Source organism: Lethenteron reissneri, chromosome 12, assembly GCF_015708825.2.
Source record: "Lethenteron reissneri isolate LAM-NWPU_2019-01 chromosome 12, ASM1570882v1, whole genome shotgun sequence".
Taxonomy (NCBI): Eukaryota; Metazoa; Chordata; class Hyperoartia; order Petromyzontiformes; family Petromyzontidae; genus Lethenteron; species Lethenteron reissneri.
The window spans coordinates 9,451,949-9,475,617 of NC_083790.1; the positions used below are offsets into that span (position 1 = coordinate 9,451,949).

At 44.3% G+C, this 23,669-nt stretch overlaps 2 protein-coding genes across 4 annotated transcripts in view; both read right to left on the minus strand.

The window, feature by feature from the left end:
* Window positions 1-23,669, minus strand: part of LOC133341875 (pre-B-cell leukemia transcription factor 1-like) — an 801,687-nt gene that overhangs the window by 306,835 nt on the left and 471,183 nt on the right. The gene's annotated exons all lie outside the window — the stretch shown is intronic.
* On the minus strand, window positions 2,536-12,357 carry CHCHD5 (coiled-coil-helix-coiled-coil-helix domain containing 5). 3 transcript variants are annotated; one of them, XM_061550668.1, is made up of 4 exons: window positions 12,325-12,357; window positions 10,242-10,382; window positions 8,111-8,289; window positions 2,536-4,843 (listed from the first exon to the last, which is right to left on the minus strand). In XM_061550668.1, coding segments are annotated over exons 1-4 (333 nt in total). In that variant the 5' UTR covers window positions 12,327-12,357; the 3' UTR covers window positions 2,536-4,832. The 3 variants fall into 3 exon arrangements, with proteins under 3 accessions (XP_061406652.1, XP_061406654.1, XP_061406653.1); XM_061550670.1 differs by lacking the exon at window positions 12,325-12,357 and adding an exon at window positions 12,246-12,306 and having other exon boundaries at window positions 10,242-10,378; XM_061550669.1 differs by lacking the exon at window positions 12,325-12,357 and adding an exon at window positions 12,246-12,304.

Consider the following 23,669-nt stretch of genomic DNA (forward strand, 5'->3'; position numbering starts at 1 on the left):
ACAATTGTATTTTATTATGTTTTATTTTTATTATTCTCACAACTGTATTTTATTATGTTTTATTTTTATGATTTTATTATTTCCCTTCTACGTGACTTTACCGAAAGAACCAAGAAGATGAATCCCTGCAGTCACAAAAGCTTTAAATCGAAATTTAGTAAGGGGGATTGTCACGTGAACAAAAACGTGGCCAATTCGTTACTGGCACAGCACACCGCTGCGTTGGAGAGTAAACCCACAACAACATCCACGCACCGGTGTGCTGTATTAGTGACGAATTGCCACGTTTTGTTTCACGTGACAACCCCCTTACAGATTGGCTGTGTCGGGTGGTGGCGGGTTCAACGACACATTTGTAAACTCACGCGATCCAACCCCCCCCACCCCCCAAAAACACCGAACCTCGATTATGGATTATTAATTATCGACATCCGCTCGCCGTCGCCCGCTTGCGGTGACAAAGCTGCCCCCCCCCCCCCTCGCGAGAGGGAGGAGGGGCGTGCCCCCCACGTGACCTCGCTTCGCCTGCCGACACCTCGGCTCGGTCGCCCCCGCCGAATACAATTGAGAGAACGGCTCCACGAGACACGAAATACACGCGGAGACGGAAGCCCCCCCCCCCCCCCACCTGTAAAATAAAAATTGCTTACTCACGCCACTGCTAGCAGAAGGGCAAAGGCTAGAGGGCTGTTCCCAGGACGACCCCCCCCCCCTTCTGGGGCCGTCCATAAATGACGTCACGCGATTTTGTACAATTTTTGCCACCCCCCCCCCCCCCTATCGTCACACGACGTCAGTAAAAATCAGACCCCCATAAAATATGACGTTACAAAGCTCTGCCTCCCCCTCCCCCAAAAATAATAAAACATGCTTCAATTCGCTTTGCGAGGCCAATATTTAAAACAAAAAAGGCGCGCTTTGCCAAAGAAAGGGTCATTTGTGCTTGGCACTTTCATTTGTTGCTCAACTCCCATCTCGTACTCGGGCGGTGGTGGCCCCGTGTCGGCGGAAGGGCGAGATTGTAGCGCCCTCCGTCGGCAGTTGGCTGGTAACGCTGACGGAGAAACTACGTGCGGCGAAAATGTCGCACAAAGGTTACCCCTTCGTCGTCCTCTTTCGCGTGGATTAAGAGCAGCAAATTAAAGATGTCATTTTAGATGTCGCTATCCATTCGGTTGTCTGCTCAGGCGCGGGGAGTGGATCTCGTCCGTTCCTCCGTCGAAGGGGTGAAGACAGCGGCGGTCGGTGGCTTGGGATTCGGTGGCGAATCTTCGATGCGCCGTCGGTTGGCCATGCGCGGTCCAGATTCGGTTGATGGTCTACCAGTGGCCGCGTGATGGGTTTAAAACATCGAGGTTCGACGGTAGGTTCGCTGTACGCAGTGCTGGAGATGATCCTGGTGGCACAAGTAGCTACATAACGCTACTGGCCCCGCACTTCCAAGGGCCACCACGCTAAATGCTTTCAAGATATCAATTCCGGTTAAGCGATTTTGCACTTGCTCTATTACTATAGTACTATACTGCCTTCAACTTTGATGAACGACTGGGTGTTTAAGGTTATCTGGCTGTATAGCCAATTAAAAAATACAATTACTTTACTATGCAACTTACAAATTTATGTTTTAATGTTTGTGTTTTTTTTTATTTAGGGCCCCTTTTAACATTTGCTACAGGCCCCGCAATAGCTTCATCCGGCACTGGCTGTACGAGATGTAGATTCTTAACGTCGGCCGCAGTCCAGACTCTCGCTTCCACCTCTCGCCTTTATTTGTTTTTATTTGGTGGCGTGGAGTGAGGGCCGCTGCTGTGATCCAGAAGGGGTGGCGTGACTTTAGGCGAACAGGCGGCAACCGGGTTCATGTCCCGATGTATCGGAAGGTGCGGGGTTTTACGAGAATTTGTTTGGAACTCCCGGACGGCCGCTGTTCCACTGGTTCGGCGTCGACTTCAGTGTACCCGAGATGGCCACGCATCGCGATGTTCAGTTGTGTGTCCAACTAGGGTTGTGTGTTGGAGGTCAAAGTACGTTGTAATTACGGCACACTGCATTCACGCAATATTCTTAAACAACGTTTCGATTATACTCTTAATAGTCACGTAGGTAAAAAATTAAATTAAAATTAATAAAAGTAATAATAGAAATAAAATAATAAAAAATCACGACGTTTCGGAGGCAACACAAGTCTCCGTCATCAGGTGGGACCGTCATCACCTGATGACGGAGACTTGTGTTGCCTCCGAAACGTCGTGATTTTTTATTATCATTTTATTTCTATTACTACTTTCATAAATTTTAATTTCATTTTTTACTTACGTGGCTTTACCGAAAAAACTCAAGAGTATGAATCCTTGCAGTCACGAAAGCTTCAAATCTAGAATGTTTCGATTATTTAAAAAGTCTGTTTGACAAAATAAAAATTCCACAATCGAGTATTTTTATGCAACGCATTCATTTGTTTATTCGAGTCCATCGAGTTTAAATACACCGCTACACAGACGTTAAATAAGAAAAATAATCTGTGTATGAGCAATGTGTCGATACAACAGTTTTAATTTATTTAATCACAGAGGACATGGGGCAGTGGGAGGTAAGGCACCTTCAAACGAGTCGAAAATTCATCACGGCAGCGCCAACATAAAGTCGTGTGGTTTTAAACAGATGCGTCACCACTCACTCTCACCCCCTCCCGCGTCATCCGATTAATCGTCATGATCCAGGATCACAAATTCGATCCTCCACTCGTCTCAATGTAACATTTGCACATCATTTGCGTACATCTTGACACGGGCGATTCTCGCCCGTAATTCGATGCAAGTATTGTAAGAAAGTATTTGCAATCAACACAGCAATGCACGTGCCTGGTTTTCAACTACTTTGCAGAGTTTTCGGTTGCCGTCAAAAAACATTTCCCAAAATTCAGTTACGCAATTACAGCATCTGTTTTAAGATTTCGTTTCCATGCATTTTTTAGCATCGCATGGATAAAAAATTAATCAAGTTAAAAATATCACGATAAGCACTTCATCTTCTTGGTTCTTTCGGTAAAGTCACGTAGAATGGAAATAATAAAATAATAAAAATAAAACATTCTACGTGACTTTACCGAAAGAACCAAGAAGATGAATCCCTGCAGTCACGAAAGCTTTAAATCGAAAGATAAGCACTTCATCAAACAACAAATAACCTACATTTGGGCATAGTTCCACAAATGAAACATCGATATCAATCTTCTTGGTTCTTTCGGTAAAGTCACGTAGAAGGGAAATAATAAAATAATAAAAATAAAACATAATAAAATACAATTCTCACGACGTTTCGGCACACAACGCAAGCAGCCATCCTCAGGTGAAGAACAGGGCTGTCGGAAAGACGTGACTTTACCGAAAGAACCAAGACGATGAATCCCTGCAGTCACGAAAGCTTTAAATCGAAATCGATATCGTGATTACTGCATGATGAAAACATTGGCCCGTTGCACAGAACGTCGTGAGTGATTTGCATCCCCGTACATTTATTCTGCTTTTAACTAAAGAGGGGCATTTTCACTTGAAACGCTTAATACTGTCTCTGAAAAGGCATTTGTCCTGTTCTACGTAAAGGTAACGACGGACGGACACGAAATAAAGATTCAATGAGCAATGGAGCAAGCAACACCATTCAGAGCACTCAACCTGCTCAACCAGAACAGATGTATCAACACAATCGTCACCAACACTGCTTTAAAAAGTATATAATATGCATCGTTTTGGGCCATAGCCCTTCCTCCGAGTACGTAGAAAGGCCTGAAAAGTAGTGAGAATTAGTTCAACCAATACGATACACAACTCTACCGCTCTGGCCTATGTGCTGTGAAGGACCCCAGCCAGATATTTCACTTATTATACCTTTTTCTTAAGACATTGTTATAGAAGATGAATGTTTATTTTGGTTTTTTTTAATCCTTTATATTAATTTCGCTTGCTTGCTTGCTTGCGTGCTTGCGTGCTTGCTTACGACCGTGCAAATCTTTCGGTCGTTTTTTAACTCACTTCCCGTGATCCAATCGAGCTGACATTTTGCACACAGACTCGTTGTGCGTGACAATTAATTTTCGTGAAAAATTTTTTCCAAAATTTTCCACTTTTTAGGAAAAAAAATTTTTCAGATTTAATTTAAAATACCAATGTAATAAAAATTAAACTCTTACTCAAGAAAAACAGAAATGAATAATAAAATAAACCCGATGCCACGCATATAAAGGATTTATAGTGAAAAACTGTTTTTTTACTGAGGTAAAGGCACTGGGACTAATCTAATTTTGGTGAACAACAAATACACATTCCAAAATGATGACGTTATTTTTGAGAGCTTTTACGTATGTCGTGACTTGCGTTTAACATTTCAACATTGAGCCAATGTCGGATTTATCTTTCGTAAAGATACTCTGATGACAGTAAAATTGTCCAAGCTTTGGCTTTTGGCTTTTGCTTTTTATTAACTCCAAACACATTTATACCGAATGAATCCAAAGAAAGTCGAACAATATCCACACTGGGATATCCAGACCCCCCACCCCCCCCATTTAAATATTGCGATGAAATATTTGAGAATTAGCCTGGTCCCGCAAATTCATAATTTGCAAAAACACGCTGCTATTTATAAAGACATTAGCACCGCACGTCAAGATTCTTATCGGAGCGTTGTCATTTTTATTAAAACAAAAAAAACATTACAGCGCCTCCCAGAAATGCTCTGCAAGCTGCGCTGGGTACAGTTTCGTGTTCAAGGTCTCCAGAAATGCCTTCACAAACCGTTCCCAAGGACCCCGAGCTCTTGCAAGCGCATCTGAATCAGCTTTTCTCTGCAGAGAGACAGGGGGTTAAGGGGCATTAACAAAAACGGAGAGAGAAAAAAAACACATCATAAACTCAAAGCAGAATTGGCGATTGCACGCGTTTGATGTACCGTATATTCCATCTCGTGCCGACTTATTTTGTATCATCGCAGTTGCTGTGCGCAGGCACCGAAGGCCCAACAACGCCAAGAGGCCAGTAACAAGCGGCGACTTTTAAAGTTGTAATCGATACGAGTTACGAAAATGTCTCTGTAATTGCATAGCTTTGGGAAAAGTCGGGCAGTTCGAGCGAAGCGGAGCAGAGAAAAGTATTTTCACCTGCAGCATGAGACTGGCTGAACGCGGTACAGATGAGTTCTCAATACGGATGTAGGAATCATTGAGTAGAGTTCACCGTAATAGGAACTCCAGAGTCCATTTCGAAGCATATGAGCAACTTGTGAAATTAGCATGCTTATGAAATATATACAACTACAGCTGATCATACAGTACATTTACATATGTACATTAAAGCCTTGTTAATTCAAAACATATGTGGCTCTGACCTTGCCGAATTATCCAATATTCCGAATTATGTACAATCGTGCATTTCTTTTCAAAATTTGTTTTCCAAACTCTTCACGCACCATACGCGTCGACACTCCCGCATCAATTCAATACGAAACTTTGGATTTGTCTCCTCGCAGACGAAGGGATTCGTACTTCAGTCCCTTTCTATTACTTCTTGATGTCGGTGTAGGCGACATGTTGAGAGGGTTGGCTTGCACAGAGTGCACAAACAAGCTCAAGTCTTTAGCATCAGGTCTGCACTAATGCTCACCGTGCGTGCCGCCACTAGACCGAGTCGTTGTTCGCACCGTACGTAGCCAACCGTGCTAGTCGAAGGTGCGGGGGGAAGGACAACAAACTAAAAACCCTTTATCGATCCACCGATGTAAGACGAGCCTCCTCCTCACAGCGGCAGGCAACGTGGGTCACTTGACCATACTACACCACGCTGGCCAGTGTGCGTTGGTGAAGCAAGGGAGCCACAGGCTTGGAGGCATTGAAGTACAGTACAACAGCGCATTTTACCACACTGCCTTTTGGTGCCCAACACAGAGGCTAGCATAACCGGTGATTAAGGAATGAATAAAGATGACAATTGCGTTGCTGCATATCTATATAAATATCTATATAAAGACCTTAATCTGTATTGAGGTACTTCCCGACAAGGTAGAAAGCTTAAATGTGGTACAGAGGTGGCTTTTAGACAACAGGAACAATCTGAAAATCCGAGATTTTTCATTTTAAGTCCCCCGAATCTCGATATTAAGTGCCCAAAAAAACATGTTGGTGCATGTCATTCAGAAACCGTTCAAAATATAAGATTGTGGGCTTTTTCGTTTGTTAGAACGTTAAACAGAAAATAAAATTAAAGCTAAAACTATTGTTCTATCTTTTATTGTTTTGAGATATTTTGGATTAAAGGGGTTTTGAAGGAAACAAAAAAACGCATTTTATGATGTTCAAATCTGAATAATTCGAAAACGGTAATGATAGGAGCTTCCCGTCACAGAGTATTAAGTTGATAATTTTTTTTCTTTCAAATAAAAAATGGAATCTTAAAATTAAGAGGTTTCCGATGAGTATGTCTTTAAATATAAGAAGTTGAATCAAGTCGTCAACAATTTAAGCTTTTCTTGCGGAAAAATGCACATTTTTGGAGTAGTTGTTAGTGTCTGATCGTAGATAAAAATAGTAAAAAATAATATCAGGTTCATTATGTTTATTGAAAAATGCACATATTTGGAGTAGTTGTTAGTGTCTGATCGTAGATAAAAAATAGTAAAAAATAATATCAGGTTCATTATGTTTATTGAAAAATGCACATTTTTGGAGTAGTTGTTAGTGTCTGAACTTAGATAAAAATAGTAAAAAATAATATCAGGTTCATTATGTTTATTGAAAAATGCACATTTTTGGAGTAGTTGTTAGTGTCTGATCGTAGATAAAAATAGTAAAAAATAATATCAGGTTCATTATGTTTATTGAAAAATGCACATTTTTTGAGTAGTTGTTAGTGTCTGATCGTAGATAAAAATAGTAAAAAATAATATCAGGTTCATTATGTTTATTGAAAAATGTTGCCTGGCGAAGACTGGTTGTATGAACTAGTATAATACACCATTGGAACCTCCTTTGCCAGTAACAAAATATGATAATAGTTTAAAGACAATGCACCATCAGAGTATGAGAGCTCGGGGTAAAAATTTACACCATTGGAACCTCCTTTGCCAGTAGCAAAATATGATAATTGTTTTGTTTTACCCTTTTATCTGGCAACAAAACTGACACTTTTTATTATTATTATTATAGTATAATATACGGGCATATACCGGTTTACACCCAGGATGCGTTCCTGAAAACCAGCACATCAATCGAAAATACTTCAATCGAAGCATTTTTGGCGAATCTTAACGTGGTACAGTACGGTACCCTACACAGAGGATGCTCAGTAACCCATTGCGCATCTATACTGCCCAACCATCAGGTTTAAAAAGTGTATATCATTGATATATTATTACCAAGTCTATTCTACTATACGCATTATTATTGTGTATCGTATAATTATTTTTTTTACAATTATATAAAATAGCCGTCATGAATACAGTATGCGGGGGAATTTTTTTTATAAGCGTAGACATCAAGAGACTGAAGCCAGTAAGGGACCCCAATGCTTTGAGCGGCTCAGGGCATCTGGCGCCCGAATGGTTCGCTGTGGAGCGAAAAAAGAAATGTGCGGCTTAGCGGTTAAGTTCGTAAAATCTCGAGCGCGTTAAGGCGAGGTACAGAAACGTGAAACGGGATTGGGTATCGTAAGTTGAGTACGCTAGTACGATAGCACTGGTACTATAGCACTGCTTCCATAGTACCATAACACTGCTACTGGTAGCATACACATATATAATAGCCCAGATCTGTCCTTCTGTCATTATTTATTTCATTCTGTGATTAACGCGCCACGGATTGGTTTAAGTGCGTCACGTGACCGCGAGCAAACATCCAAGCAGAGATGAGCCCCTCCCAAACATGTACACCTCCCCGATGCTGCCCTGAGGCAGAGCCGTGCCGGGGCCGCTGCTGCCCCCAACAACCTAGTCAAACTAATAGTACTGGTACCATAGCACGAGTACCGCACCTCCGATGAACACGGTTAGCCACGTGCAGTGCGAAAGAAGTTCTACATACGTACATAAATCGGGGTGTCACTGCATATTTTTTTCATTTTACCGCAAGTACTTTGGGCCACGCCGGCGATGGGCAGGCCAGTGTCGACACGCTCGGCACACGCCAGGAAGCCCTTCATGTGCGAGGAGCAGCGCAGCACGGCCGACGCGTTCTCCTTGAGGCACGTCTCAAACGCGCCGAACTCGCTGGCGCACGCCGCCTGGATCTTACGAACCACGGGGCTGACAGAGGCGCGGAGAGGGAGGGGGGGGGGAGAAGGGTCAGCGAACAGCGAACGACGTGCATGGGTTCCCACTCAACTACATCCGGGGGCCTAAGGTGTACACAAGTGGTATGCGAGTGGCTATGGTAGCTCACCATGGCTGTACCTGGAATACACTGAGCAGTGTATTCAGTTCTAGATTTGAAGCTTGCGTGACTGCAAGGATTCATATTCTTGGGTTTTTTTCCGTTAAAGTCACGTAGGTAAAAAATTTAAATTTATAAAAGTAAAATAAAACTAAAATAAAAATCACGACGTTTCCGAGGCAACCCAAGCCTCCGTCTTCAGGTGGAACCGTCACAGCTCGCTTGCTGTATCAAGCAAGTAATTTTATTTTTACTTTTATTAATTTAAATTTTAATTTTTTACCTACGTGACTTTACCGAAAAACCCAAGAATACAGTGTATTCAGCTATAGAGGCCAAACATAATCATTTACAGGCTATTCACAATCAGTTTACAGTAACACTTTGGATTGCGAGTAACTTGATCTGCGAGTGTTTTGCAAGACGAGAAAAATGTTAAATAATTAATTTGATAAACGAGCGAGGTCTTGCAATACGAGCAGTACGTACAGTATACGCTTTGTCTGCCGAGCGTCACGTGATCACAACTGAGCCGATGGTTCTTCTCTCTCTCTCGCTACGGGATTGTGGGTAATCGTCTCCCATGCTCGTTCTCAGTCGGCGTGCCCCACTCGTATAGTCAACATCCGTGCGAGCGTAGACTGTTTACTGTAGTGTTGTGACCACGTGTGTGTGCGTAAAGTATTTTTAAAATTTTGTGTCCAAGTGTAGTGACTGTTCTTTAGTAACTGTAATAACCCTCCTCTCCTCTCTCTCGTCTCCCTCACACCAGCCACGATTAAATTTAATTAATACATTTGATTACTTTATATTAAATTTAAATAATAAAAATGTAAAAAGGTATTTTGTATTAATAATTTTTATATGAATACAGTTTCCATTATTTCTTATGGGGAGATTCGCTTTGATATACGAGTGCTTTGGATTACGAACACGTTTACGGAACGAACTATGCTCACAATCCAAGGTTTTACTGTATTTATACTGAAGAATCGGATATGCTACGAAGTTTTTTTCCATAGATGTCCAGTAGAACTATTGTTAATCCACTGCTGGATAAAGGTCTCCCCATGCAGTAATGGCCATGGGGTTATTTGACCATACTTCACCACATTGGTCAAAGCGGGTTTCGTGAATGAAACGGATGCCCAGGACTGGTTAGATATCACTGGGCCCTGTTAGCCATAGCCAGGAAGCGAACTAATGTTGGCTGGGTTCACAGCGCAGTACGCTAACCACCGCGCCAGCACTCCACCCGCCCAGGCTTAATACACATCACCGTAATCTTCATGAACAATGCTTTACTACTGAACATTGTAGCATATTAAACTGGATTCTCAAGTGGAGCGATCCATCCTCCAGAGGTGTCACCTCTGCCCATTATCACACCACGGAGTCATCTATGCCCAGTTACATAAAACAATCATCTTGCACATGAAACAATCATCTTCTGTTCCTCCCTTCAACCCCATCTCTTCTCTCTCCCAAGCCCATCCTACTGCTACTCCCTACCCCTGCCTCCCAGCGAGGACCAGGCCTACCCCAACCCCTATCACTACCCCAACCCCTCCTTAACCACTCCCACCTGCCACCGGGTTTCACTCCTTCCACACCTTACACAGCCAACTCTGCTCATCAGTAGTCACCACCACTTTTAATAACACACCCCCCACCCCCTCTTTATTTCAAACACTATCATCTTACGTACAATCGTATAATTGTTGTCAAGCCTTGGCAGAAGGCGCTATATAAATCTAAATAACATGAGCACCCAAGCCTTGTGCTAAACGGGCAGCACTTCTGGCGGACCTGGGCGCGCACGTACTGCGAGCTGGTGCACTTGGATACTTGGGCCTTGAGGTCGTGGCACTTGACTCCCCAGGTGCTCGGGTTGGCCGCCACGCACTGAGCGTAGCTCTCCAGCTCGGTGGAGCAGTACCGCTGTGCCACCTCCATCGCCGCCTGCCTGAGTGGCGCACACACACACGCACACACACGCACACACGCACACACACACCAAGGTCCCCCTGGTAAAGCCTTTGGACCGGAATTCTTCAACAGACGGCCTCCGGGTCCCATCGGGCCTAGCGAAGGCTCTTGTAAAAGGCCCCGCGAAGCTATACGGCACCTCCGCTTAGCCCCGTTGGCTACATACGGTGCGAAAAAAGAAGTTCAACATACATCAATACATACACGGTCCCGCTGAGAGATATGGCTCGAGGTGATACAGATTTGGGGGAAATAGAAATGAACAAGGGAGTTGAGAAATGTCTAGACAACAAAGATTAGCGAGGTTAAAGAGAGAGATAAGAACGAAATATTTGTGGGAAGAAAGCGAGAGAGACCCGCAGACAAGAGGTAAACATTTAATGCACTTTATGACATCACAACGCCACGTGATGTTACGTCTGTTCACGTGACATATGACGTTTCACTATGCGGCACCACCCTCGCACACCCTGCCACGCTCTGATGTTGGGCACGTTGCAATAGGAACTTATTTTAGGCTGCGTACATTTATGGCAGTGTTCTTCATAGTTTTCAGAGGGGGGTGCGGGGGGGGAGGGCAATTTCAACTGATAAGGGGCCGTCCATAAATGACGTCACGCACCTAGGGGGGGGGGTCAGACATTTGTGACGATGTGTGTTGAGGGGGGGGGGGGTGAGAAATGTGACGTCACATCAAAATGCGCAACTTTAAATGAATATAGACAACACGTTCTACTTAATTAGACTTTTTGATGTTTTCTTCTACAACATCAGAGTGCAGCGCCACATTAAATACGCACTACAATGACAATAGTTTAAATCGATTTGAAGCATGTATTTTTTTTTGGGGGGGGGGGGGGGCAGAGCTTTGTGACGTCATATTTGAGGTGGGGGGGGGTCTGACTTTGTGACGCCGTGTGACGAGGGGGTGGGGGGGGGGTCAAAAATCGTCAAAAATCGCGTGACGTCATTTATGGACGGCCCCCTAATGACCAACTTGACTTTACTAACACAGCTGCTGCGCCTTGCTATACAGGACGGTCCAGATGTCTCGTGACCCCACCATTTAAATCTCTAGAACGTAATACTTACTCTTGTTTAAGTAAGGTTTATATTTTAAAATACTTACTCTTGTTTAAGCGTTATTTTAAAACAAATTAACATGCGAAGGGATTTTTTAAAGAGGTTTAATTGGGGGTGGGGGGGGGGGGTCACAAGACATCTGGACCAGCCTGTACAATCACTGGATGATTTATATTCTTAGGTGTTTTCGGTAAAGTCACGTAGGTAAAACATCAAAATTAATAAAAAATAATAAAATAAAATAAAGATCACGACGTTTCGGAGGCAACACAAGTCTCCGTCATCAGGTGGGACAGTCACAGCCAGATCAGCTGCATCAAGTGATGACGGAGACTCGTGTTGCCTCCGAAACGTCGTGATCTTTATTTTATTTTATTAATTTTGATGTTTTACCTACGTGACTTTACCGAAAACACCTAAGAATATGATTCCTTGCAGTCACGAAAGCTTCAAGACTGGATGATTTAAAAACCACACGTGCCACCGCTCCATAAAGTTCACTTAAGAAACGACTCCGCACACAATATACACACCCTGGAGGTCCACACATGTCCTGGAGATATAAATATAAATATAAAAATCACTAAAGATAAACCCGGTACAGTGTACAGTACAACATTCACGTACAGTGCCTTTGCGGTACAGTGCGCCAACCAGGCCTTCGGATATTTTAAACTTAAACACAACGCGATTGGCTCAGAAACAGCGGCAATGTTGTCGGTTTTGTGTTCTTCCTTGACGAGGTTGTTTACTTCACCGTGGCGCGTCGGTAAACTTGTACTAATGTGACGATGTGACGCGTCCCGTTGTACAGTGCGCAGCGGACAGTTACTTACATCCTGACGGCGGGAAAGGTCGCGGGATCCGGTTCCCGTCCCGAGCGCTGGATCCGGTTCCCATTCATTCCTATGGCGTCCGGTTTTTCATTCATTCCTATGGCATCCGGTTTTTCATTCATCATTCCTATGGCATCCGGTTTTTCATTCATTCCTATGGCATCCTATTTTTCATTCATTTCTATGGCGTCCGGTTTTACATTCATTCCTATGGCTTCCGGGTCTTTCATTCATTCATTCATATGGCATCCGGTTTTTTATTCATTCCTATGGCATCCGGTTTTCCATTCATTCCTATGGCGTCCGGGTTTTCATTCATTCCTATGGCATCCTGTTTTTTTATTCATTCCTACGGCATCCGGGTGTTTCATTCATTTCTATGGCGTCCGGTTTTACATTCATTCTTATGGCATCCTATTTTTCATTCATTTCTATGGCGTCCGGTTTTACATTCATTCCTATGGCTTCCGGGTCTTTCATTCATTCATTCATATGGCATCCGGTTTTTTATTCATTCCTATGGCATCTGGTTTTCCATTCATTCCTATGGCGTCCGGGTTTTCATTCATTCCTATGGCATCCTGTTTTTTTATTCATTCCTACGGCATCCGTGTGTTTCATTCATTTCTATGGCGTCCGGTTTTACATTCATTCCTATGGCTTCCGGGTCTTTAATTCATTCCTATGGCATCCGGTTTTTCATTCATTCCTATGACATCCGGTTTTCCATTCATTCCTATGGCAACCGGTTTTTCCATTCATTCCTATGACTTCCGGTTTTCCATTCATTCCTATGACTTCCGGTTTCCATTCATTCCTATGGCTTCCGGGTCTTTCATTCATTCCTATGGCTTCCGGGTCTTTAATTCATTCCTATGGCATCCGGCCATTCATTCCTATGGCATCCGGTTTTTCATTCATTCCTATGACTTCCGGTTTTTCATTCATTCCTATGACTTCCGGTTTTCCCATTCATTCCTATGGCGTCCGGGTATTCATTCCTATGGCATCCAGTTTTTCATTCATTCCTATGACTTCCGGTTTTTCATTCATTCCTATGACTTTCGGTTTTCAATTCATTCCTATTGCATCCGGTTTCCCATTCATTCCTATGGCATCCGGTTTTTCATTCATTCCTATGACTTCTGGTTTCCATTCATTCCTATGACTTCCGGTTTTCCATTCATTCCTATGGCTTCCGGGTCTTTCATTCATTCCTATGGCTTCCGAGTCTATCATTCATTCCTATGGCATCCGGTTTTTCATTAATTCCTATGACTTCTGGTTTTTCCATTCATTCCTATGGCGTCCGGTTTTCCATTCATTCCTATGGCGTCCGGTTTTTCATTCATTCATATGGCATCCTGTCTTTCATTCCTATGACTTCCGGTTTCCCATTCATTCCTATGGCGTCCGGTTTTTCATTCATTCTTATGGCATCATGTTTTTCATTCATTTCTATGGCATCCGGTTTTACATTCATTCCTATGGCTTCCGGGTCTTTAATTCATTCCTATGGCATCCGGTTTTTCATTCATTCCTATAGCATCCGGTTTTTCATTCATTCCTATGGCAACCGGTTTTTCCATTCATTCCTATGGCTTCCGGTTTTTCATTCATTCCTATGACTTCCGGTTTTCCATTCATTCCTATGACTTCCGGTTTTCCATTCATTCCTATGGCTTCCGGGTCTTTCATTCATTCCTATGGCTTCCGGGTCTTTATTCATTCTTATGGCATCCGGCCATTCATTCCTATGGCATCCGGTTTTTCATTCATTCCTATGACTTCCGGTTTTTCATTCATTCCTATGGCATCCTGTTTTTTTATTCATTCCTACGGCATCCGGGTGTTTCATTCATTTCTATGGCGTCCGGTTTTACATTCATTCTTATGGCATCCTATTTTTCATTCATTTCTATGGCGTCCGGTTTCACATTCATTCCTATGGCTTCCGGGTCTTTCATTCATTCATTCATTCATATGGCATCCGGTTTTTTATTCATTCCTATGGCATCTGGTTTTCCATTCATTCCTATGGCGTCCGGGTTTTCATTCATTCCTATGGCATCCTGTTTTTTTATTCATTCCTACGGCATCCGGGTGTTTCATTCATTTCTATGGCGTCCGGTTTTACATTCATTCCTATGGCTTCCGGGTCTTTAATTCATTCCTATGGCATCCGGTTTTTCATTCATTCCTATGACATCCGGTTTTCCATTCATTCCTATGGCAACCGGTTTTTCCATTCATTCCTATGACTTCCGGTTTCCATTCATTCCTATGGCTTCTGGGTCTTTCATTCATTCCTATGGCATCCGGTTTTTCATTCATTCCTATAGCGTCCGGTTTTTCATTCATTCCTATGGCAACCGGTTTTTCCATTCATTCCTATGGCTTCCGGTTTTTCATTCATTCCTAAGACTTCCGGTTTTCCATTCATTCCTATGACTTCCGGTTTTCCATTCATTCCTATGGCTTCCGGGTCTTTCATTCATTCCTATGGCTTCCGGGTCTTTCATTCATTCCTATGGCATCAGGCCATTCATTCCTATGGCATTCGGTTTTTCATTCATTCCTATGACTTCCGGTTTTTCATTCATTCCTATGACTTCCGGTTTTCCCATTCATTCCTATGGCGTCCGGGTATTCATTCCTATGGCATCCAGTTTTTCATTCATTCCTATGACTTCCGGTTTTTCATTCATTCCTATGACTTTCGGTTTTCAATTCATTCCTATTGCATCCGGTTTCCCATTCATTCCTATGGCATCCGGTTTTTCATTCATTCCTATGACTTCCGGTTTCCATTCATTCCTATGACTTCCGGTTTTCCATTCATTCCTATGGCTTCCGGGTCTTTCATTCATTCCTATGGCTTCCGAGTCTATCATTCATTCCTATGGCATCCGGTTTTTCATTAATTCCTATGACTTCTGGTTTTTCCATTCATTCCTATGGCGTCCGGTTTTCCATTCATTCCTATGGCGTCCGGTTTTTCATTCATTCATATGGCATCCTGTCTTTCATTCCTATGACTTCCGGTTTCCCATTCATTCCTATGGCGTCCGGTTTTTCATTCATTCTTATGGCATCATGTTTTTCATTCATTTCTATGGCGTCCGGTTTTACATTCATTCCTATGGCTTCCGGGTCTTTAATTCATTCCTATGGCATCCGGTTTTTCATTCATTTCTATAGCGTCCGGTTTTTCATTCATTCCTATGGCAACCAGTTTTTCCATTCATTCCTATGGCTTCCGGTTTTTCATTCATTCCTATGACTTTCGGTTTTCCATTCATTCCTATGACTTCCGGTTTTCCATTCATTCCTATGGCTTCCGGGTCTTTCATTCATTCCTATGGCTTCCGAGTCTATCATTCATTCCTATGGCATCCGGTTTTTCATTAATTCCTATGACTTCTGGTTTTTCCATTCATTCCTATGGCGTCCGGTTTTCCATTCATTCCTATGGCGTCCGGTTTTTCATTCATTCATATGGCATCCTGTCTTTCATTCCTATGACTTCCGGTTTCCCATTCATTCCTATGGCGTCCGGTTTTTCATTCATTCTTATGGCATCATGTTTTTCATTCATTTCTATGGCATCCGGTTTTACATTCATTCCTATGGCTTCCGGGTCTTTAATTCATTCCTATGGCATCCGGTTTTTCATTCATTCCTATAGCGTCCGGTTTTTCATTCATTCCTATGGCAACCGGTTTTTCCATTCATTCCTATGGCTTCCGGTTTTTCATTCATTCCTATGACTTCCGGTTTTCCATTCATTCCTATGACTTCCGGTTTTCCATTCATTCCTATGGCTTCCGGGTCTTTCATTCATTCCTATGGCTTCCGGGTCTTTCATTCATTCTTATGGCATCCGGCCATTCATTCCTATGGCATCCGGTTTTTCATTCATTCCTATGACTTCCGGTTTTTCATTCATTCCTTTGACTTCCGGTTTTCCCATTCATTCCTATGGCGTCCGGTTTTTCATTCATTCCTATGACTTCCGGTTCCCATTCATTCCTATGACTTTCGGTTTTCAATTCATTCCTATTGCATCCGGTTTCCCATTCATTCCTATGGCATCCGGTTTTTCATTCATTCCTATGACTTCCGGTTTCCATTCATTCCTATGACTTCCGGTTTTCCATTCATTCCTATGGCGTCCGGTTTTCCATTCATTCCTGTGGCGTCCGGTTTTTCATTCATTCATATGGCATCCGGTCTTTCATTCCTATGACTTCCGGTTTCCCATTCATTCCTATGGCGTCCGGTTTTTCATTCATTCCTATGGCATCCGGTTTTTCATTCATTCCTATGGCATCCGGTTTTTCCATTGATTCCTATGGCATCCGGTTTTTCCATTCATTCCTATGGCATCCGGTTTCTTATTCATTCCTATGGCATCCGGTTTTTCATTCATTCCTATGGCATCCGGTATTTCCATTCATTCCTATGGCGTCCGGTTTTTCCATTCATTCCTATGGCATCCGGTTTCTTATTCATTCTTATGGCATCCGGTTTCTTATTCATTCTTATGGCATCCGGTTTCTTATTCATTCCTATGGCTTCCGGTTTCCATTAATTTGCACATACTCTTAGGTTGTTTCGGTAAAGTCACGTAGGTAAAAAATAATAATAAAATAATATAAATTATAATAGAAATAAAATAATAAATCACGACGTTTCGGAGGCAACACAAGTCTCCGTCATCAGGTGGGATCGTGATTTATTATTTGATTTCTATTATTATTTCTATTATTATTTATATTATTTTTTACCTACGTGTAAGAGTATGAATCCTTGCAGTCACGAAAGCTTCAAATCTAGAATTAATTTGCACGTCCTCCGAAGACGGTCGATGCCCGGACCATCGCCATATCGTACGGAGAGTGCATATACTGTAGGTATTTGACCAGGGTGGGATTAGACTCGACCGGGGTGGGATTCAGAGCGAAGGGGTCGCGGGCTCCCACCGCTTCAACTGGTGGCCAATCCGTATTGCTCAGTCAGCCTGCGTCTATTTCAAGTTGTGCGGTAAACTCGAATAAAGTTAAAATTCGATTCAAAGCTTTCGTGACTGCAGGGATTCATATTATTGGTTGTTTAGGTAAAGTCACGTAGAAAGGAAATAATAAAATAATAAAATAAAACATTATTAAATAAAATTATCACGACGTTTCGGCCACAACGCAAGCAGCCGTCCTCAGGTGAAGAACAGGTCTGTCGGATAGATAGCGTCATTCACGTAGAAGGGAAATAATAAAATAATAAAAATAAAACTTTATAAAAAAAATTCTCACGACGTTTCGGCCACAACGCAAGCAGCCGTCCTCAGGCGAAGAAACTGTGCTTTACCGAAAGAACGAAGAATTCGGATAAAGTTTAACGCAATTCTGGTGCAGAACCACGCCGCACTAACACATCACCGAATCTCGGTACAGCTGTACCCCTGCTCCTTACATTTTCTCTTGTTATCACTCCGATCAGTTTTTTTTCGATTGTAACTCGCTGACCAGCCCCTACTGCATGGACATCTGTGGAAAAGATCTTCATAGATCATCGGGTTCCTCCTGCAGCCTAAATAAAGGTGCTGATTTCTGAGCTGCCAAATCCAGGACTCATATTCTTAGGTTTTTTTCGGTAAAGTCACGTAGGTAAAAAATAAAAATTAATAAAAGTAAAATAAAAATCACGACGTTTCAGAGGCAACACAAGCTTCCGTCTTCAGGTGGAACAGTCACAGCACGATAGCTGTGTTTTTATTTAACTTTTATTAATTTTAATTTTTTACCTACGTGACTTTACCGAAAAACCCTAAGAATATGAATCATTGCAGTCACGAAAGCTTCAAATCTAGAAGAAGAAAAAAATCCAGGACTATCTGGGTCCAGCCCGGACAAGTGGCACCCCTAGTAGGAGAGTGTTTCCCTGGCTCTGCTGTTTTTTTAAATGCCAGGAACTTCCCCTTTCAGTTGTCATCATCCTCGCGGTGGCGATATGTTAGCTACCTCACCTGGTATACAGGAGGTCGTGGGTTCGATCCCGAACCTGACGCCTGGACATTTAGAGTTTGCGTGTCTCTCTCTCTCCCCGTGGTCGCGTGGATTTTTCTCCGAGTCCTCCGGTTTCCCCTCCACATTTAGAAACATGCGTTTAGAATATTTGGCAGCTTTACATTTCAACGTGATAAGCCAACTTCGTTGGGCTATCACTTGTGGCCGGGTCGCTTCTGAAAAATAGTTATACAGCTCAGTGAGCCTTTACCCGGTACATTTTTAAAAATATAATATTTTAAAAGTTTTAATAGTTAATAATCTCAAGTCTCCACGAGAGAGAGACGACGACTCGGAGACTACTAGACAACACCAACAAGTAAGCGGGAAGGGGAGCAGTCACTCGATGAGCCCCAATCTCTGCGGTCCTCTACATATGAAGGCGTTTTACATGCGGGAGGAAACCGGAGCACCCGGGGAGAAACCCCACGCGTGCGAGGGCGAAACACTCTATCCCATACTGACGGAACAGCTGGGGTCCAGATTTGTGTATTGTTTTCTGTTGTGACTTGCTCAGAACCATCATGGACATCTGCGCAAAGGAGCGTTATGGCCCCATCGCATTGCTCCAGTCTCAATACAGATTCTGACGATTCTGCTGTACCGCCGTCTCCTGGCGAGGCAGGGGCATCGCGCATCATGGGTGGAAAAAAACCCAGATTTTTTCTAGCGGCAGGCACTGGGTTTTTCTTTAATACAATTAAACCCGATTTCGGGGAATTAAAACCTGGTTTAATTAATACGAAACTCTGATCCGAGGCTTAGGCTGCTTCCTCGTCGGTGCTGCTATCGTACTCGGGGGACCGTCGGGCACGGGGTAGTCGTAGAATGCGGCGGGCAGGTTGGTCGTGATGAACACGAGCTTCTCCACAATCGTGGGCGCCAGTGAGTTCCTGAGCTTGGAATGGATGAAGCCCATCGCTGAAAAGTTGGCGAAGTGCGGTTCTGCAATTAGAACCAATTAATTCTAGATTTGAAGCTTTCGTGACTGCAAGTATTCATATTCTTAGGTTTTTTCGGTAAAGTCACGTAGGTAAAAAAAATCTAAATTAATAAAAGTAAAATTAAAATAAAATAAAACTCACGACGTTGCCTCCGAAACGTCGTGATTTTTATTTTATTTTTATTTTACTTTTATTAATTTAGATTTTTTTACCTACGTGACTTTACCGAAAACAACCTAAGAATAGAACCAATTAAACCGGATTTTTCCCAATCTCAGATGATCGGGTTTAATATAAAAAGACAATAAAACCCGATTGTAAAAAAACCCGAACTGTGCCACCCTTGTCGCGCGCATCGATGCCGGTCAAGGGCGTTTCACAACATTTGCGTGCGGTGACCCACCAACCCCCCTCGCTGTTGTCTCCACAGTGCTGGATTACGAGCAGCCACGTGCACAGCCACCACCGCCCCATCGGGGACAACACATCGGAATCAGACTGCGTAGTTCTACTGCAGGAATCCGATTAACTAAAAGCAATTTCGATTCATCTTCATAGTTTTTTCGGTAAAGTCAAGTAGAACGGAAGTAATAAAATAATAAAAATAAAACATAATAAAATAATTCTCACGACGTTTCGGCTACAATGCAAGCAGCCGTCTTCAGGTGAAGAATGAGACACTGCCAAGCTTGCGTTGTAGCCGAAACGTCGTGAGAATTATTTTATTATGTTTTATTTTTATTATTTTATTACTTCCCTTCTACGTGACTTTACCGAAAAAACCAAGAAGATAAAAGCAATTTTTCACACATGTCCGGTTGGGGCAGGTCAGAAGGTTCCACGCAGACGATGTCCACGGACGCGTTGATCATTAAACTCACTCTGCTCGAGTGCAATCTTCAGACAACCTCGCACAGACCCACCCCCCAGCCTGTTTTGGGGATCTCACCAATCTGCGTTTGATCCGTCAGATGAGTCACGCGTACGGCATGCGACCCAGCGCGCGTGTGCCCCCGTACTCATTCGCTCAAATTAAAACACACGAACATCGTCTTGCACACATTTGTTAAACAACTGAAACAAAAGCCTCCTAAATGTGGCCTTTGATATTGGAGGCCATGCTTTCTCTCTCTCTGTTAATCTAAAGTTGCTACGCTGGTGACAGGATCATTGTACGCGCGTGTGTCTATGGCGCATGCGTGTGTGTGTGCGTGTGTCAATTTTTTTTTCTCTCTCTCTCATTTTTAATTAAGCAGGGCTTTTGATGTGCCTTGGCTGAAGCGGCCAGGTTATAACAGCGTGCAGCGTGTGTCACATCTGCAGTGGGTCTCCGCCGGTCAGCAGGAGAGAGGGGGGGAAGGTGACCTGGGTGGGAGAGAGTGCACACACACAGGCAATACGTATACACTGGTACACACACACACAGTGACTGATACACACACACACAGGCAATACGTATACACTGGTACACACACACACACACAGTGACTGATACACACACACAGGCAATACGTATACACTGGTACACACATACACACACAGTGACTGATACACACACACAGGCAATACGTATACACTGGTACACACACATACACAGTGACTGATACACACACACAGGCAATACGTATACACTGGTACACACTCACTGGCTAGCACACACACACAGTGACTGGTACACACACACACAGTGACTGGTACACACAGGCACACTGACTGACTGGCTGGGACACACACACACATTTACAGGTACATACACACAGTGACTGATACACACACACAGTGACTGATACACACACACACAGTGACTGATACACACACACAGTGACTGACACACATACACAGTGACTGATACACACACACACATTTACAGGTACACACACACATTTACAGGTACACACACACACATATTTACAGGTACACACACACACAAGCTGTTTCACAGCCTGCACTAGACACACTGCGCATTGTGAACAGAACGAGGGGTACACAGAGGATGGCTTGGTGCTCACACACAGCAGGCTTATATGGATCGGCCGTGCACAGCTGTTTCCCCCTCCGCCGTGTGTATGGGGCCGTCCATAAATGACGTCACGCGATTTTGGACGATTTTTGACCCCCCCCCCCCCACCTTGTCACACGGCGTCACAAAAAGTCAGACCCCCCCCCATCAAATATGACGTCACAAAGCTCTGCCCCCCTCCCCCCCAAAACCATATTTCCATTTTGAAAATAAAACATGCTTCAAATCGCTGTAAACTATTGTCATTGTAGTGCGTATTTAATGTGGCGCTGCACTCTGATGTTGTAGGAGAAAACATTTATTAAAAAATATATGTATTTAAGTAGAACGTGTTGTCTATATTTATTAAAATTTGCGCATTTTTATGTGACGTCACATTTCTCACCCCCCCCCCCCCCCGCCTCACCATTGGAACCTCATTTGCCAGTAAAAATATGATAATTGTTTTTTTACCCTTCTATCTGGCAACAAAACTGACACCTTATTACAAGGAGTCATGTTTGCATAGACCGCAATACCTGCAGTCATAATTCAAACAAAAAACACAACTCTGATAATGTGCACTGTCCCTGAAGTTGATTGGTCCACACCCGAGACAGCTTTCCTTAGAGCCTAGTCTCACATGGGTTGGACCAGATGATGCCAAAAGGCGCACAACTCAAAGACAATGCACCATCAGAGTATGAGAGCTCGTTGAACTTCTTTCGCGCCGTACGTAGCCAAGCGCCGCTAGTCGGAATGCGCGCGCCGCACCGCTGCTGCCGATGCCCCTGACGCGGGTCGAGGGCAAAGATGGCGCGGCACGCGGTCTGGTGTCACGCAACGAACTCGGGCGAGTGCACGACGACTCGTGGCAGCTGATGCGATGTGGACGGCTTGAGCGGGGGGGTGGTGGTAGGGGGGGTGGGGGGGGTGCGTGGTGGCTGTGGGCAGGCTGAGCGGGACACAGCTGGGGGGGGGGGGGTCTCTAAGCAGCTTGAACAGCAGCAGGAGGAGGAGGAGGTTCGTTCGGGTGGAAGCGCCGGGCAGTTCTAGCTGGGTAGGGCTGTGTCGGAGGGGAGCGGTGGCGCAGCGGTTAGCGCTGCGCTACGAAACCAGCGACCCGAGTTCGATTCCCGCTCACGGCCACCAACGCCGGTGGCGATTATCTGAAGCGGTCCTGGGCCTCCCCTAGGTCGACTCAGCCTCAAATGAGTACCTGTTGCGGTGCGTAAAAAAACAAACACATCGTCACTGGGGAGACAAAGGCGACCGGGCGTGGTGTTGGCCCACCCACCTCCTCGTGCGCTGCTATTCGCTGACAACCCTTGCCCCAACAGTCTGCCAAGGCTATACCGGTGATCTTTGTCTTTGTGTGGTGGGGTGGGGGAAGTTGGGGGGTTGTGGGTGTGGTGGAGGGGGGCACGAGGGATGGATGAAGAGGGCGCATTGTGCGTCTCGAGGCGGCGCTTCATCTCGATGGAGATGACAGAGCCTTCCAGCGCTGCTCGCCCCGAGCCAGCCATGCGATATCGCGATACTGACAGACGACGACGACGACGAGGAGGAGGAGGCAGATGGACAGCCACCCTAATGCCAGGTGGAGCGCGAGGGAGGGAGCGCGCGCGCGCGTGCGCGTGCATAGCATACACGCACGCGCGCGCGCGCACCACAAAGACAAAGATCCTGACCCCCCCCCCGCCCCCGTAAAGGCTTAACAGGCTGTTGGGGCAAGTGCTGTCAGCGAGTAGGAGCACGTATTAATATCGGCTTGTCACGGAGAGAGGTGAAAGGAAGGGGAGCTATTTTAGAGAGAGAAGATGGACTTCACGTAACTCTGGGAAAGGCATCGGGAGAAATGTTTTAAAAATAAACGGCACAGAACGCGACGGCAAAAGTGTCTGACCACGATGAAGATGTCACAGTGAAGGATGGGAGTATTGATCGGAGAACAAAACGCAAATAGAGCAACACCCCGAGTGACGTCTCTTTAACGTCGTTCCGCAAATACGTCTTCACTTTGTGAACACCGCGAGCTGATCTGTGTCGCCCCAACACCGCACACTCACGTCGCTGACGGCATCACCCGCCCGTCCTCGTTATCCGTCGTCTCTCAGCCTTCGCCTCCACTGCCCACGACGACGTTGCAGGTCGCTTCGATTCACGTCGTTTCGATATCCGTCGTCGTGGCGCCTTTGCAGGAACGCATCCCCGACGTAAACCGGGGGCGTTACTGTCGAGGTTGACTCAGCTTTTGAATAACAGCAGCAAACATCATGCATCGGGAAAACCGAGAGGTCCACATAAGACAATTAGGAAATGCAAATGGGATTGGGC

Excerpts from the sequence above, each read along its gene's own strand:
- CHCHD5 (XM_061550668.1), bottom strand. Across the intron at positions 8,290-10,241 it reads TCCAAGTGCACCAGCTCGCA|CCCCGTGGTTCGTAAGATCC; the intron begins GTACGTGCGCGC and ends CGCCTCTGTCAG.